We start from the raw sequence: 14,602 nt of genomic DNA, 5'->3' as shown, positions 1-14,602 counted from the left end.
TGATTTTGGTCTCATCTGACCACAACACTTTCACCCAGTTCTCCTCTGAATCATTCAGATGTTCATTAGCAAACTTCAGACGGGCTGTACATGTGCTTTCTTGAGCACGGGAACCTTGCAGGCTCTGCAGGATTTCAGTCCTTCACAGCGTAGAGTGTTACCAATTGTTTTCTTGGTGACTATGGCTGCCTTGAGATCATTGACAAGATTCTCCCGTGTAGTTCTGGGCTGATTCCTCACCGTTATCATCATTGAAACTCCATGAGGTGAGATCTTGCATGGAGCCCCAGACCGAGGGAGACTGACAGTTATTTTGTGTTTCTTCCATTTGCGAATAATCGCACCAACTGTTGTCAACCTCTCGCCAAGCTGATTGGCGATGGTCTTGTAGCCCATTCCAGCCTTGTGTAGGTCTACAATCTTGTCCCTGACATCCTTGGACAGCTCTTTGGTCTACAAACCCGATTCCAAAAAAGTTGGGACACTGTACAAATTGTGAATAAAAACAGAATGCAATGATGTGGAAGTTTCACATTTCAATATTTTATTACATAGATACAACATAGATGACATATCAAATGTTTAAACTGACAAAATGTATCATTTTAAGGGAAAAATTTGTTGATTTTAAATTTCATGGCATCAACACATCTCCAAAAAGTTGGGACAAGGCCATGTTTACCACTGTGTGGCCTCCCCTCTTCTTTTTATAACTGCAAACCTCTGGGGACTGAGGAGACAAGTTGCTCAAGTTTAGGAATAGGAATGCCCAAAAGGCACTCAGCGCTCTGGTAGGATGCGCTGTCACAGGGAAAGGAGGAACCTGACCCTTCAGTGAATAAGCCTGTACAACCGTCTGCCTAATCCATCTGGATATAGTCGCAGCAGACGCAGCCAAACCCTTACGAGATCCCTCAGTAAGGACAAAAAAAAAAAAGAGTCTGATTTCCTAAAGGACTCCGTGGCCAACTGGTAAACCCTGTTCGCCCAAACCACATCCAGAGAGTGCAAGGCAATTTCCTTGGGATGCTTAGGCTTAGGACAGAGTGAAGGCAAAACAATGTCTGCATTGAAATTTAAATCAGACACCACCACAGGAAGAAAAAAACGATTAGGTCGGAGAACCACTTTATCTCTGTGAACGACCAAACAAGGCAAAAGACAGGAAAGCGCCGCTAACTCAGATTCTCTGCGAGCAGAAGTAATAGCCACCAAAAGGCAACCTTCTGATATAACAAAGGCAGAGATATGTCCCTATATTCACAAAAAAAAAGTATTTTGAGGAATAGACAAAACCAAAGTCAAATCCAACGGAAGCAAGGGGGATCGTCCCGGAGGAGCCATATGACACACCCCTTGAAGAAAAGTGCGAATCAAGATATTAGCAGCCAACGGGCATTGGAAGTACATCGCCAAAGCTGACACTTGGCCCTTGATTATGCCCAAGGCCAACCATTGCTCAACTCCTTTCTGCAAGAAAGCCAAGACCCTAGCCACTGAAAAAAAGGCAAGGGTGCAATTTTGCGATTCCCACCATGAAATATACATTTTCCACATTCGATGATAAAGCTTTCTGGAAGTCGCTGTTCTAGTCCTCAGGTGGGTAGGAAGCACAGACTCAGAAAGACTGCTATCTCCCAGCACCTGGCCTTCAACAGCCGTGCCGTTAAACCTGCGACCGTAAAGCAGGATGGAGGATCGGCACCTGAGACAGCAGGTCCTCCCTCAAAGGCAACTGCCAGGGAGGCACAATGACCATCTTTACCAGGTCTGCGTACCAAGCCCAACGAGGCCAGTCTGGAGCCACCAGAATCACTGGAACATTCTCCACCGCCATCCTACGGAGAAACCTCGACAACAGCTGTATCAGAGGAAAGGCATAAATCAGCCGATACTGGCTCCAAGGAGCTACCAATGCGCCTGTGGCATCGACCAGAGGATCTCGAGCTCTGGCCACGAACCTTTACACCTCTTTGTTTAGCCAAGACGCAAACAGGTCGACCTCAGGAGTCCCCCAACAGACACACAGGAGACTAAATACCTCTGAATGAAGGGACCATGCACCGTGATCCAGAACCTGACGAGTCAGGTAATCCGCTTGCCAATTCTCCACTCCCGGAATGTTAACTGCAGAGAGAGCCGAAACCTATTCTTCCGCCCACATCAGAGTCTCGGCCACCTCCTGGGCTGCCCGGGAACTCTTTGTGTCCCTTTGATGATCGATGTAGGCCACAGCCTTGGCAATGTCTGATTGGATCCGAACCCGGGAGACCGAGCAGTCGATTTGTCCATAGATCAGACAAATCTTGATTACTCTGAGTACCAGAACATCGATCGTTAAAGAAGACTCTTCTGTCGACCAGACTCCCTGGGCACAGGGGTCGTCCAGCACCCTGCCCCAGCCCGACAGGCTGGCATCTGTAGTGACCACCGTCCACAGCAGCGGTAGAAAGGACTTGCCCTGACTCAGGGCAGGTGACTGAAGCCACCAACAAAGCGTTGACCTCATGAGGCGGCTCAAACTTATCAATCTGTCTATGGACTGTAGATCCTTGTTCCACTTGACAATGATTTCCTTTTGCAGAGGCCTGGAATGAAACGGAGCGAATGAGACCGCCTCGAAGGTCAACACCATCAGACACAGGGCTCTCATGCATGTCCGTAGAGAAGAGAGATCGCTTTCCAGCAGCAATCGGATCTCTCCCTGCAACTTCTGAACTTTGTCACTGGGAAGAAAGACCCTCACCACGGAGGAGTCCAAAGTTAGTCCCAGGTAATCCAGTCGCACCGACGGGATTAGTGCAGATTATTTGAAGTTGATGATCCACCCGAACTCTTGAAGGGTCTTAACCGTGACTGACAGATCGCACAACAAGGCTGGGTGAGAGTTTGCTCCCAACAGGAGATCGTCCAGATATCCTAGGATCGCAATCCCTCTTTTGCGCAGCAACGCCAATGCAGGGGCCAAAACCTTGATGAAGACTCTGGGAGTGGAGGCGAGACCAAAAGGGTAATGCCGCAAACTGAAAGTGCTCCTCCGCCACCGCAAAACGGAGATACCTCTGGTGTCCCTCGTAGATAGGGATGTGCAGATACGCATCTTTGATGTCAATGGAGGCTAAAAAATCCCCCTGATCTAAAGAGGCTAATACCGACGAATGGATTCCATTGGAAACTACTGAACCCGCACAAAGCGATTCAGAGACTTGAGGTCCAAATTAGGATGCACCTTGCCCTCTTTCCTGGGCACCAAGAACAGGTTTGAATAAAAACCTCGAAATTGGTCCTGCGAGGGACCCAACACAATCACTCTTGTGCCATGAGGTCCTGCACTGCCTCCCTGAGATCCTTCAAGCGTCTGCCAGCTGAGACCGAAATTCGAACTTGTACCCGGAACGAATCGGTTTGTGAACCCATTTGTCCCGGATCAAGGACATCCAGGGTTCTTGAAACGCAGACGTCCCCCCACCCCAGAAAACGGGTGAGGGTGCCCCTTCATGCAGAAGAGGATTTTGTCAGCCAAACCGGACTGACTGGTCTTGGGATTACCCGACCAAGCCTTTTTGCTCCCTCCAGAGGCCCTGAACGGTTTAGCTTCCTCTTGTGTCTCTGAGACAGGAAAAAAAAAGGCTTTGGAGGATTGGGGAAAAAGAGTACTCTTACCCCCACCCCCCCCCCCCCCGTGAAGCCTTTTATTAACTCATCCAAGGAGTCTCCAAACAATTGCTTACCCAGAAAGGGAAGATCTATTAAAGCGGAGTTCCGGGCACAAAAACGTTTTTTCAATAAACATACCCCCGGGACAGTCAGGGCTAGCACATTCCACAATGGCTAGCCTCTGATCTGTCCCGGTTCGCACTTACCTGCAAGAAGAAATACTCACTTATAAAATTTCTTCTCCAGCGTTGCCATCTCTGTTGTGGGCAGCTGAAGCCGGCGCGATCCTCTTCTGCATCCTCTTCCGTGTCTTCTTCTCCCAGAATGCGCCTGCACCGGCCCCTCTCGTCACTTCCGGTGCGGCGCCGCATTCCTCCACAGCTTCTGGTCATGCCCAGAAGCTGTTTAGCAGGGAATGCGGCGTCGCCCCGGAAGTGACGAGCGGGGCCGGTGCCGTCGCATTGATTCCTGGGACCGATGACGTTCAGCTCCCAGGAATCATCGCAAGACAGGAACTGACGGCGGAGCCGCGGCACAGAGGGAGGAAGTGGAGAATAGGTGAGTATTTTCTATCTACAATTACAAGGTGAGTAAAAAAAAAAAATATACCTAACTATCCAATTCCTTTTTAGGTGAAGAAGATCCAGCGGATGGGCACAAAATCGATTAGGTCGATTTTGTGCCCGGAACTCCGCTTTAAGGCCTTCTGGAAGCCTGGTCAGCCGACTAGCTCTTAAATCCCACCATGTGGCGTATGGCAATCCCTACCGCTGATCCTCTGGCAACCAGAGGGCCACGTCCAAAGATGCATCACACAGAAATACCAGGGCTAGGGCATCTGGTCCGTGAGTCCAATCGGGGGAACTATCTCAGCGTTCAAGTTACCCCTAAGCACTTTAACACATACTGTTACTGTCTGTGAAACCAGAACGGACACCAAGATCGTTTTTTGTACCAAACCCGCCAAAACATGGAGGTGGCTGGAAAGGGATTCCACCCCTCTGTCCACCGGGTCCTTGAAGGCCGGGTAATCTTCCATGGGTACCACAGTAGATTTATTAAACCTGGAAACAGGGTGGTCCACCCTAGGTGGCACCGTCCAGAGGTTCGAGGCCGAGTCAGCAAAGGGATAACCGCGTTTAAAGCGCTGAGGCACCCTGCCACTGTCCATTCACAATATCGTGAAATTCCTCGGGACAAGGAAACACCTGACCCGATTTGTGGGCTATGCGGGAGCCAAAACTACCCGCGTTCCTGACTGCGGCTGAGGAAAGGTCCTCTTCACCATCCGAATGCAAGGACAGGGATCCCTCAGGGAGGGGGTTGTCCATGGCGACCATATCAGTCTCTGAGTCAGAAGACAGAGAAGGCAGTGGCCGTTTTTGGTTAGCAACATGTTTCATGACAAGACCAACCTTTAATGCCAGACTTTCCAATGCTGCAGAAAAAAACACTATGGACTGCGAGCCGGACGTACCGGCAGTCGCACTGAGGGGGTCTGATGGAGAATTTACCTCCTGGGACTCCATTTTGCAATGACAAAAAAACGTGCACTGCCCCTTTAAATTCACGATCGCGGCTCACACCGCCCAATCGCGCTGTACTCTGAGTTACCCTTTAAACAGCGGCAGGTAGCAGAGTGTGCAGGGAATGCCCAGAAAACGACCCCCCATACTGTATCACCTCACAGAGGGACCAGCAAGGTCTGCAGCATGGAGAACTGAGCACAGGCAGCGATGTCACAGGAAGTGACATCAAACCACAAGAGGCTGAACTGCCTGTGTAGCTCCAGGCTACAACAAAATGGCGCCAATACAACTGCATAGGAAGCCCAGGGAAAATGGCAACATCACCTCACACACAGGGAGCCGATGCCCACACCTAAGATGGCGGCCCAACTCTGCCATGCGGTCAGGACCCAGATACAAGGGATCTACCTAAAAAGACCCCACAGGATAAGGTACTGCTGTATACCCCCCTCTGGCGCCAGACGTTGAAAATAGCACCCCCATGCGGGAGCAGGGAGGGCAGGGCCGGGATCCTGATAGGCCAGGGGGATCTTTTAGGAAAATGGGGTCCTATTATCCCCAGGAGTGGGCCCACATCCCCCCCAGAGGCCACTAGGGACATGGGGGGGCTCAGTTTACTCACTATACCATAGACCGGATGGGCTTCGCTCCGGACAGACCACCTCCCACCCGGAATGGGGGTGCTGCCAGCCGAGGGGTACGCTGCGATTCAGGGCCTTCCAGGTCAATGCGTCCCGGCGAGACGTCCACTCGTAGGCTCGTCCCCGTCCACAGGGGCTCTGTTGTGGCGAGGCCTAGTGCGGGACTATAACCTGCTCACGCTCATTGGTCAGGCTGGGAGACCATAAGGATCTTAATTATCCAGTGCGAAACCTCAGCCGTCTGTCGCTTGTAGTTCACCAGGAGGATCCCCCTGAACCCTAGCTAGCATTAGTGAGTAAAGAGAAATAAAGAGAAATATCCTTAAAGCGGAGTTCCACCCCCCACCCTCCAAAAATTAAAAGTTAAAAGTCAAAGTCAAAATTAAAGTTTTAATATCAGGACCCTTACCTGCCCTGGAGTCCAGCGATGTCGGCACCGCAGCCAATGTTTCCATCGTCTGTTGGGTGCTGCCGCCGCCATTGTTGATAAGGGAACCCGGCAGTAAAACCTTGCGGCGTCACAGTTGGGTGCCTACTGCGCATGCGCGAAGCGCGCTGCGCATTTTTATTGGCTCAGCGGCGGGGGATGGAGGAGGGGACGAAACGTGCGAGGGACGGCGCCGCTTCGCCGTATCCTGGAAGTGGGGAAAGGTACCTGTCACAAAACAGGTACCCGTTCCCCCCTCCCCGCTGAAAGGTGCCAAATGTGGCACTGGAGGGGGTGGAAACAACTGAGCGGAAGTTCCACTTTTGGGTGTAACTCCGCTTTAAGAAACTGGCTTGTGGCAGAGTGTGGGTTGGGTTATGCCATGAAGGACAGCCCCTGTAGGCGTGTCAGTGAATTTTTTTCCTGCCTAGTACTACTCCTGCAGGGGGCAGCATAACCCAATGGTATAAGAAGCATAAGAGCTGCGTCTGTCAATGGGCGATAGAGAAATCTATTTTTTCCCAAACAAATTGTGTTTGAAAAACCGCTGCGTGATATAAAATATTGCATTGATTGCCATTTTATTCTCTAGGCTCTCTGCTAGAAAAAAAAAATGTCATGACATTGCTTCCAGTCCTGGCTGGAAGTACATTATTATTATTATTTTTTTTTTTTTTAAGCAAAAAAAAAAAAACTTTTTTTAAATATTTTTTCCCAAATTGTTTGAAAAAACTGCTGCGCAAATACCGTGTGACAAAAAAATATTGCAATGATCGCCATTTTATTTTTCTAGAGTCTCTGCAAAAAATCAAAATGTATATATATATATATATATCTGAACTGCAGACCTCCACCAAAGGGGGCACTTTTTGTTTACAAGTTTAAATCCGTATTTTTTATTTATAATATATATATATATATATATATATATATATATATATATATATATATATATATATATATATATATATATATTAATTATTAAAATTATTTATTTATTTTGGGGGGGGTTATAAATAATTTATATGAATAAAATAAATAAAAAATACGGATTTAAACTTGTAAACAAAAAGTACCCCCTTTGGTGGAGGTCTGCAGTTCCCCTTTGGTGGAGGTCTGCAGTTCAGATGGAGGAGTAGGTAGTGCAGTCAGCATCAGAGAGGATGCAATCCATAGAATAATCTGATAACGGATTTCCGGTCAGTTCTCATATAAATAGGTTTTATTACATCAGGATAATCATCAGGATAAAAATAGATCAGGATAAAAATAGATCAGGATAAAAATAACATGTGACCAGTGTAGGTGAAGTCGGGATTCGAACCTCCCGTACACTGAGCCAGCGTTATATGCTCTGCCCATCACATACCAGTCTCCTCCCCTCCCATCTAAGGTTGTACCCCGTCTCCTCCCCAGCCCCGCCCTCCTCTCTCGTTTTACCAATCACACATCTATCTCCTATTGCAGCCCCGCCCTCCGCTCTATTGTTTAACCACTAGACAACAGCTGTACTGCGGCAGGCAGCTGCTCCTGGGCGGAACCCCGTACATGTATGGCGCTCGCTCTGGAGAGTGAAGGGGGCGAGCGCGCGCCGCCGTCGGCGCGCTCCCGCCCCCGCTCGTCAGCGGGGCAGCTAGCGCGTGTATCAGGGGGCTCCGATTGCTGCCTGACACCCGCGATCGTTCCCCGCTGAGAGAGAAGGACGGTCGGATGTTGTAAACACAGCCGATCGTTCTTCTGCCTGCAATAATCACAGAGCGCCTGTGATCCTTCTATATGGGATCACAGGTCTCTATGGTCATTTCACAAGCCACGCCCCCATACAGTTAGAATCACTCCCCTAGGCTCACATTTAACCCCTTCATCACCCCTAGGTTAACCCCCTCCCTGCCAGTGTCATTAGTACAGTGACAGTGCATATGTATAGCACTGATTACTGCAGTAATGTCACTGGTAACCCCGAAAGTGTCAAAAATGTCAGTTAGGGGTCCGATCTGTCCGCCGCAATGTCGCAGTACCTGCTAAAAATAGCAGATCACCGCCATTACTAGTAAAAAAATAAAATAAAATAAAAATAAAAATGACATAAATCTATCTAGACGCGATAACTTTTGTGCAAACCAATAAAATACGCTTATGCGATTTTTTTTTTTATCCCAAAAATATATAGCAGAAAACAAATTGGCCGAAAATGTTAAAAAATTTAGATTTTTACTTTTTTTTTTTTGGGGGGGGGGGGGGGGGAAATGTTATATAGCAGAATGTGAAAAATATCGCTTTTTTTTTTTTTTAGAATTGTCGCTCTTTTTTTGTTTGTAAAATAAAAATCGCACAGGTGATCAAATACCATCAAAAGAAATCTCTATTTGTGGGAAAAAAAAGGACATCAATTTTATTTGGGTACAGCGTCACACAACCGCGCAATTGTCCGTTAAAGTAACGCAGTGCCGAATCGAAAAAAAAAAATAAAGGGGGAAAATCCTTTCCGGTCCATAAGTGGTTAAACATCCGCCTCCTCTGCTGCCCCGCCCTCCCGTCTACGGTTCTGCCAATCACACATCCACCTCCTCTCCAGCCCCTACCTATGGTTACGCCAATCATACATCAGCCTCCTGTCCGGCTCCGCCCATTCATAGTATTATAAAAGGCGGATGGGGGTCTATTATTATAAATAGTTCAGGCTCTCCTCTCCCGCAGCTCGGTGTTCTATTGAACAATGCATCCGACGAGCTGCGTACGCGCAGTACGTGACGTCACTCTCAACCAGCTGGTATGACCTTACAGTGCGCATGCGCGGTTCGATTGTCCGAAGAGTTTTATTCGATAGGATTCAGGCGCTGTTCCCCCCCAGAGATCGGGGCAGGGAGGATAATAGAGGGCGGAGCGCCGTATACGGAGGCGGGGTCACAGCTTACGTATATTATTCTATGCAGTGTAGGGGGCGGGCTCTCCACTCACCCCAGCACACGGAGCCCAGCAGGAGAGGGGTGAGGAGCGCTCCGGCCGGATACATCGGGATCTTTTTCCACCAAAACATCGAAGATCGGTACCAGCGCAGCCCCGTACGGAACATTCCGTAAACAACTTTCTGCTCTGATTGGTTCCGGGGGTGACAGCTGGCCGATCTCGACACAGAGTTCACATCCTCTACCCATCACAGCCAATCAAAACGGCCTATTCTTGTTTACATACAAAGATGAGGGCGTGTACATTACTCAGTGGTTAGATAACCCAGTGAAGGGGGCGGTTCCATCACTCAGTGATTGGACATACCAGGGATGGGGGCGGTTCCATCACTCAGTGATTGGACATATCCAGTGATGGGGGCGTTGCCATTACTCAGTGAAGGGCGTGTATAATGTTATGGGAGGCGAGTTAGTATTGGATTTTACCCAGTTACAAGGGCGTGTACGTTACAGTGATTGGATTATACTCAGTGATGGGCGTGTAGTAGTAGGGGGTGTGGTTACAACCCAATATTTGTGATTGTCTTTCACTTTCCCTGGAAAAACATCAAAAACAGACACACGTTTTTGCTGCAGTGCGTTAAATTTAACGCAGATGCATTTTTTTTTTAAGCTTTTTATTTATTTATTTTTTTGGCCACCTTAGCGTTGCGTTTTCCCCATATCACTCATGGGAATGCGATTTTTTTTTTTTTTTTTTTTTTATGCAATTTCTAGAGCAACTATTTAGTTGCGACTTTGATGCGACTTCATTGTGACTTTACTCACAGAAGTCCTATCAGCATTGAAGTAGAACTATAGGCGTGAGTAGAAGAGAGACGATCTGCGGCTCTCCTGACGGGGGGGTGTGTGTGTGGGGTGGGGGGGTCTGTGCTGATTAATCAGCGCATTGATTATCAGTTCATACCCATCAAGGATGCCAATCAGTGCCCATTAGGAATGCCTGTCAGTGCCTCCCTATCATTGCCCATCAGTGTCGCCAATTAGTGCCCATCAGTGCCATCTTTCAGTGCCGCCTATCATTGCCCATCAATGTTGTCTATTAGTGCCCATCTGTGCTGCCCTATTAGTGCCGCCTATAAGTGCCCATTAGTGCCACCTATCAGTGCCCATCAATGCTGCCTATTAGTGCCACCTATCAGTGCCGCCGATCATTGCCCATCAGTGTCACCTATAAGTGCCCATTAGTGACACCTATCAGTGCCCATCAATGCTGCCTATTAGTGCCACCTATCAGTGCCGCCGATCATTGCCCATCAGTGTCACCTATAAGTGCCCATTAGTGCCACCTATCAGTGCCCAACAATTCTGCCTATTAGTGCCCATCCGTGCTGCCCAATTAGTGCCACCTATCAGTGCCGCCCACCAGTGCTGCCTATAAGTGCCTACTAATGCCACCTATCAGTGTCCATCAGTGCTGCCAATTAGTGCTCATCATTGCCTATTAGTGCCTATCAGTGCCGCCCATCTGTGCTGCCCTATTAGTGGCACATATCAGTGCCGCCCATCAGTACCACCTATAAGTGCCCATTAGTGCCACCTATCAGTGCCCATCAATGCTGCCTATTAGTGCCCATCCATGCTGCCCAATTAGTGCCACCTATCAGCGCCGCCCACCAGTGCTGCCTATAAGTGCCTATTAATGCCACCTATCAGTATCCATCAGTGCTGCCAATTAGTGCCCATCAGTGCTGCCCATCATTGCCTATTAGTGTCTATCAGTGCCGCCCATCTGTGCTGCCCTATTAGTGGCACCTATCAGTGCCGCCCATTATTGCCCATCAGTGCCACCTATAAGTGCCCATTAGTGCCACCTATCAGTGCCCATCCATGCTGCCCAATTAGTGCCACCTATCAGTGCCACATATAAGTGCCCATTAGTGCCACCTATTAGTGCCCATCAATGCTGCCTATTAGTGCCCATCAATGCTGCCTATTAGTGCCCATCCGTGCTACCCAATAAGTGCCGCCCATCAGTGCTGCCTATAAGTGCCTGTTAATGCCACCTATCAGTGTCCATCAGTGCTGCCAATTAGTGCCCATCAGTGCCACCCATAAGTGCCACCTATCATTGCCCATCAGTGCCAAGGAGAGGGGGATGAGGAGAGAAGGGAGAAGAGAGAGAGAGGGGGGAGGGGAAGAAGGGAGAAAAAGCGATGGAGGGACAGGAGGCCCAGATCCTACACCACAATAGCAATATGTGTGTGCCAGAAAGTTTAACACTCAGCAGCTAAGGATACTCCAAACACCACCCCCCCAGACAGATCCCATCTAACAGATATTATAGGAGATGGTCAGAGAGTGTAATGGCCCGTACACAGGATCCAAAAATCAGATGACAGATTGTATGCTTTTTTTTTTTTTTTGCATGCTAGTCGTATATCGACAATGGAAAAGTTATTAAAGTTACGAAAATTCTCGTACGCCAGGATAAAAATTTGGAAGTGATGTCATGTATTGTAGTGTATTTGTATTGTATTTGTACGAGAAACATTTTTGTACTTGTCCGATCGGATAATATCGGATGAACTGTCTTGATCGGTTCTCGAAAGCTCTGTACTAATGATCCGATTATCGTACGATTGTTTCGAAAGCGGTATTTTTCGGATCATGTGTTTGGGCCATAAGGACTTGATGAAGGGGATGGTCAGAGACTGATGACATGATACAGGAGATGGTCAGAGACTGAGGACACAATACAGGAGATGGTCAGAGACTGAGGACACGGTACAGGAGACGGTCAGAGACTGAGGACACGATACAGGAGACGGTCAGAGATTGAGGACACGATACAGGAGATGGTCAGAGACTGAGGACAAGATACAGGAGATGGTCAGAGACTGAGGACACGATACAGGAGACGGTCAGAGATTGAGGACACGATACAGGAGATGGTCAGAGACTGAGAACACGATACAGGAGACGGTCAGAGATTGAGGACACGATAAAGGAGATGGTCAGAGACTGAGAACACGATACAGGAGAAGGTCAGAGACTGAGGACACGATGCAGGAGACTGTCAGAGATTGAGGACATGATACAGGAGATGGTCAGAGACTGAGGACATGATAAGGAGAAGGACACAGATTGAGGACATGATACAGGAGATGGTCAGAGACAGAGGACAAGATACAGGAGATGGTCAGAGACTGAGGACAAGATACAGGAGATGGTCAGAGACTGAGGACACGATACAGGAGATGGTCAGAGACCGAGGACAAGATACAGGAGATAGTCAGAGACTGAGGACTCGATACAGGAGATGGTCAGAGACTGAGGACTCGATACAGGAGATGGTCAGAGACTGAGAACACGATACAGGAGACGGTCAGAGACTGAGGACACGATACAGGAGATGGTCAGAGACTGAGGACACGATACAGGAGAAGGTCAGAGACTGAGGACATGGTACAGGAGACAGTCAGAGACTGAGGACAGGAGACAGTCAGAGACTGAGGACACGATACAGGAGAAGGTCAGAGACTGAGGACACGGTACAGGAGACGGTCAGAGATTGAGGACACGATAGAGGAGATGGTCAGAGATTGAGGACACGATAGAGGAGATGGTCAGAGACTGAGAACACAATACAGGAGATGGTCAGAGACTGAGAACACAATACAGGAGATGGTCAGAGACTGGAGACACGATACAGGAGAAGGTCAGAGACTGAGGACACGATACAGTCAGAGACTGAGGACACGATACAGGAGACTGTCAGAGATTGAGGACATGATACAGGAGATGGTCAGAGACAGAGGACAAGATACAGGAGATGGTCAGAGACTGAGGACAAGATACAGGAGATGGTCAGAGACTGAGGACAAGATACAGGAGATAGTCAGAGACTGAGGACACGATACAGGAGACGGTCAGAGATTGAGGACACGATACAGGAGATGGTCAGAGACTGAGGACACGATACAGGAGAAGGTCAGAGACTGAGGACACGATACAGGAGACTGTCAGAGATTGAGGACATGATACAGGAGATGGTCAGAGACTGAGGACATGATAAGGAGAAGGACACAGATTGAGGACATGATACAGGAGATGGTCAGAGACTGAGGACATGATACAGGAGATGGTCAGAGACTGAGGACATGATACGGGAGATGATCAGAGACTGAGGACATGATAAGGAGAAGGACACAGATTGAGGACATGATACAGGAGATGGTCAGAGACTGAGGACATGATACGGGAGATGGTCAGAGACTGAGGACACGATACGGGAGATGATCAGAGACTGAGGACATGATACAGGAGATGGTCAGAGACTGAGAACACGATACAGGAGATGGTCAGAGACTGAGGGCATGATACAGGAGATGGTCAGAGACGGAGGACACGATACAGGAGATGATCAGAGACTGAGGACATGATACAAGAGATGGGTTCAGAGATGGTCAAAGGCTAAGGACACAGCTGACAGCAGAGGCTTCTCACATAGCAATGAATGTGTACAATGTTCTATGTATGGGGGAGGGGAGGGAGGTATGTGTGATTTGTCAGTGTACACGCACAGAGATGAGGGGGGTGTATGTGTCCCTGAGAATGGCTGCCGCTCGCCCCCTCCCTCCCAACAACAGAGCCCAGCTATCATTTCCCCAGAGATGGAGCTGCAGAGAGCCCACATTGCAGAGTAGAATTGTACCTCTGCTTCCATGCACTACAGCCGTGAGCTGCGCAGTTCAGTTCAACACGGCCTTCCATACTCATCTTCCCCTCTACGATGCTGCCCACGCCCCCCTCTCCGACACCCGCTCAATCAGAGAGAGGCAAACACCTCCTGACCGCCTCACATACTAAATTCATTGGAGAGGAGGAGGCAAGGGGAGGATCTGGGAGAGCTCTCCTATTAACCTGCGTGGTACCCCGGCGCTGCGGCGTAGTGATGGGAAATTCGGAACTTTTATGTGAATCGGTTCATTTGGAACTACTCACTGAAATGAGCCGATTCATAAATCGATTCTTCGGGTTCACTTCCTGAGTCATCTGACACCACCTTGTTATATGATGTGAATCAGAAGACTGTGATTCATAGAAGGTTGGCAGATCCTTGTTTAGTAAAAAAAATTAAATAAAAAAGGGATAAAAAAAAAAAAAAAACTATAAAATAAAAACTAAAACCATCCTCATGGACCCCGATATCTGCATGTGAATAAACGTGCGTAGGGCGTGCACGTGTATATAAACGATGATTGCTTCACACGTTAGGTGTCTCCACGAACTTCAGAGTGAGAGCGACAATTCTAGAAATATAATTTATGGTTTATTCTAAATGTCCTGTACAGGATTTTATATTGTCACTTATGGACGGAGATGTATAGTAACTAAGTAGAACTACTTCACTACTGTACTTAGTACGGAAAGGCGGTA

The 14,602-nt window shown here is 48.4% G+C and overlaps 1 protein-coding gene across 1 annotated transcript in view; it reads right to left on the bottom strand.

Annotated features, from left to right (window-relative positions):
- The window catches only part of LOC309547914 (uncharacterized protein), a gene marked incomplete at its 3' end in the record, with an annotated part of 99,529 nt that extends 90,205 nt beyond the window's left edge, over nucleotides 1–9,324 (bottom strand). The window contains exon 1 of the mRNA XM_082247914.1: nucleotides 9,213–9,324. Coding sequence (XP_082104040.1) covers nucleotides 9,213–9,291 — 79 coding nt within the window. The 5' untranslated portion in view covers nucleotides 9,292–9,324. The remainder of the gene's footprint in view (nucleotides 1–9,212) is intronic.
- Between the last annotated feature and the right edge of the window lie 5,278 nt (nucleotides 9,325–14,602).

This window comes from Pelophylax lessonae (genome assembly GCF_965119305.1).
Source record: "Pelophylax lessonae genome assembly, chromosome: 2".
Taxonomy (NCBI): Eukaryota; Metazoa; Chordata; class Amphibia; order Anura; family Ranidae; genus Pelophylax; species Pelophylax lessonae.
The sequence above is the reverse complement of the archived record's forward strand: the minus strand, read 5'-3'. Positions and strand labels throughout refer to the sequence as shown.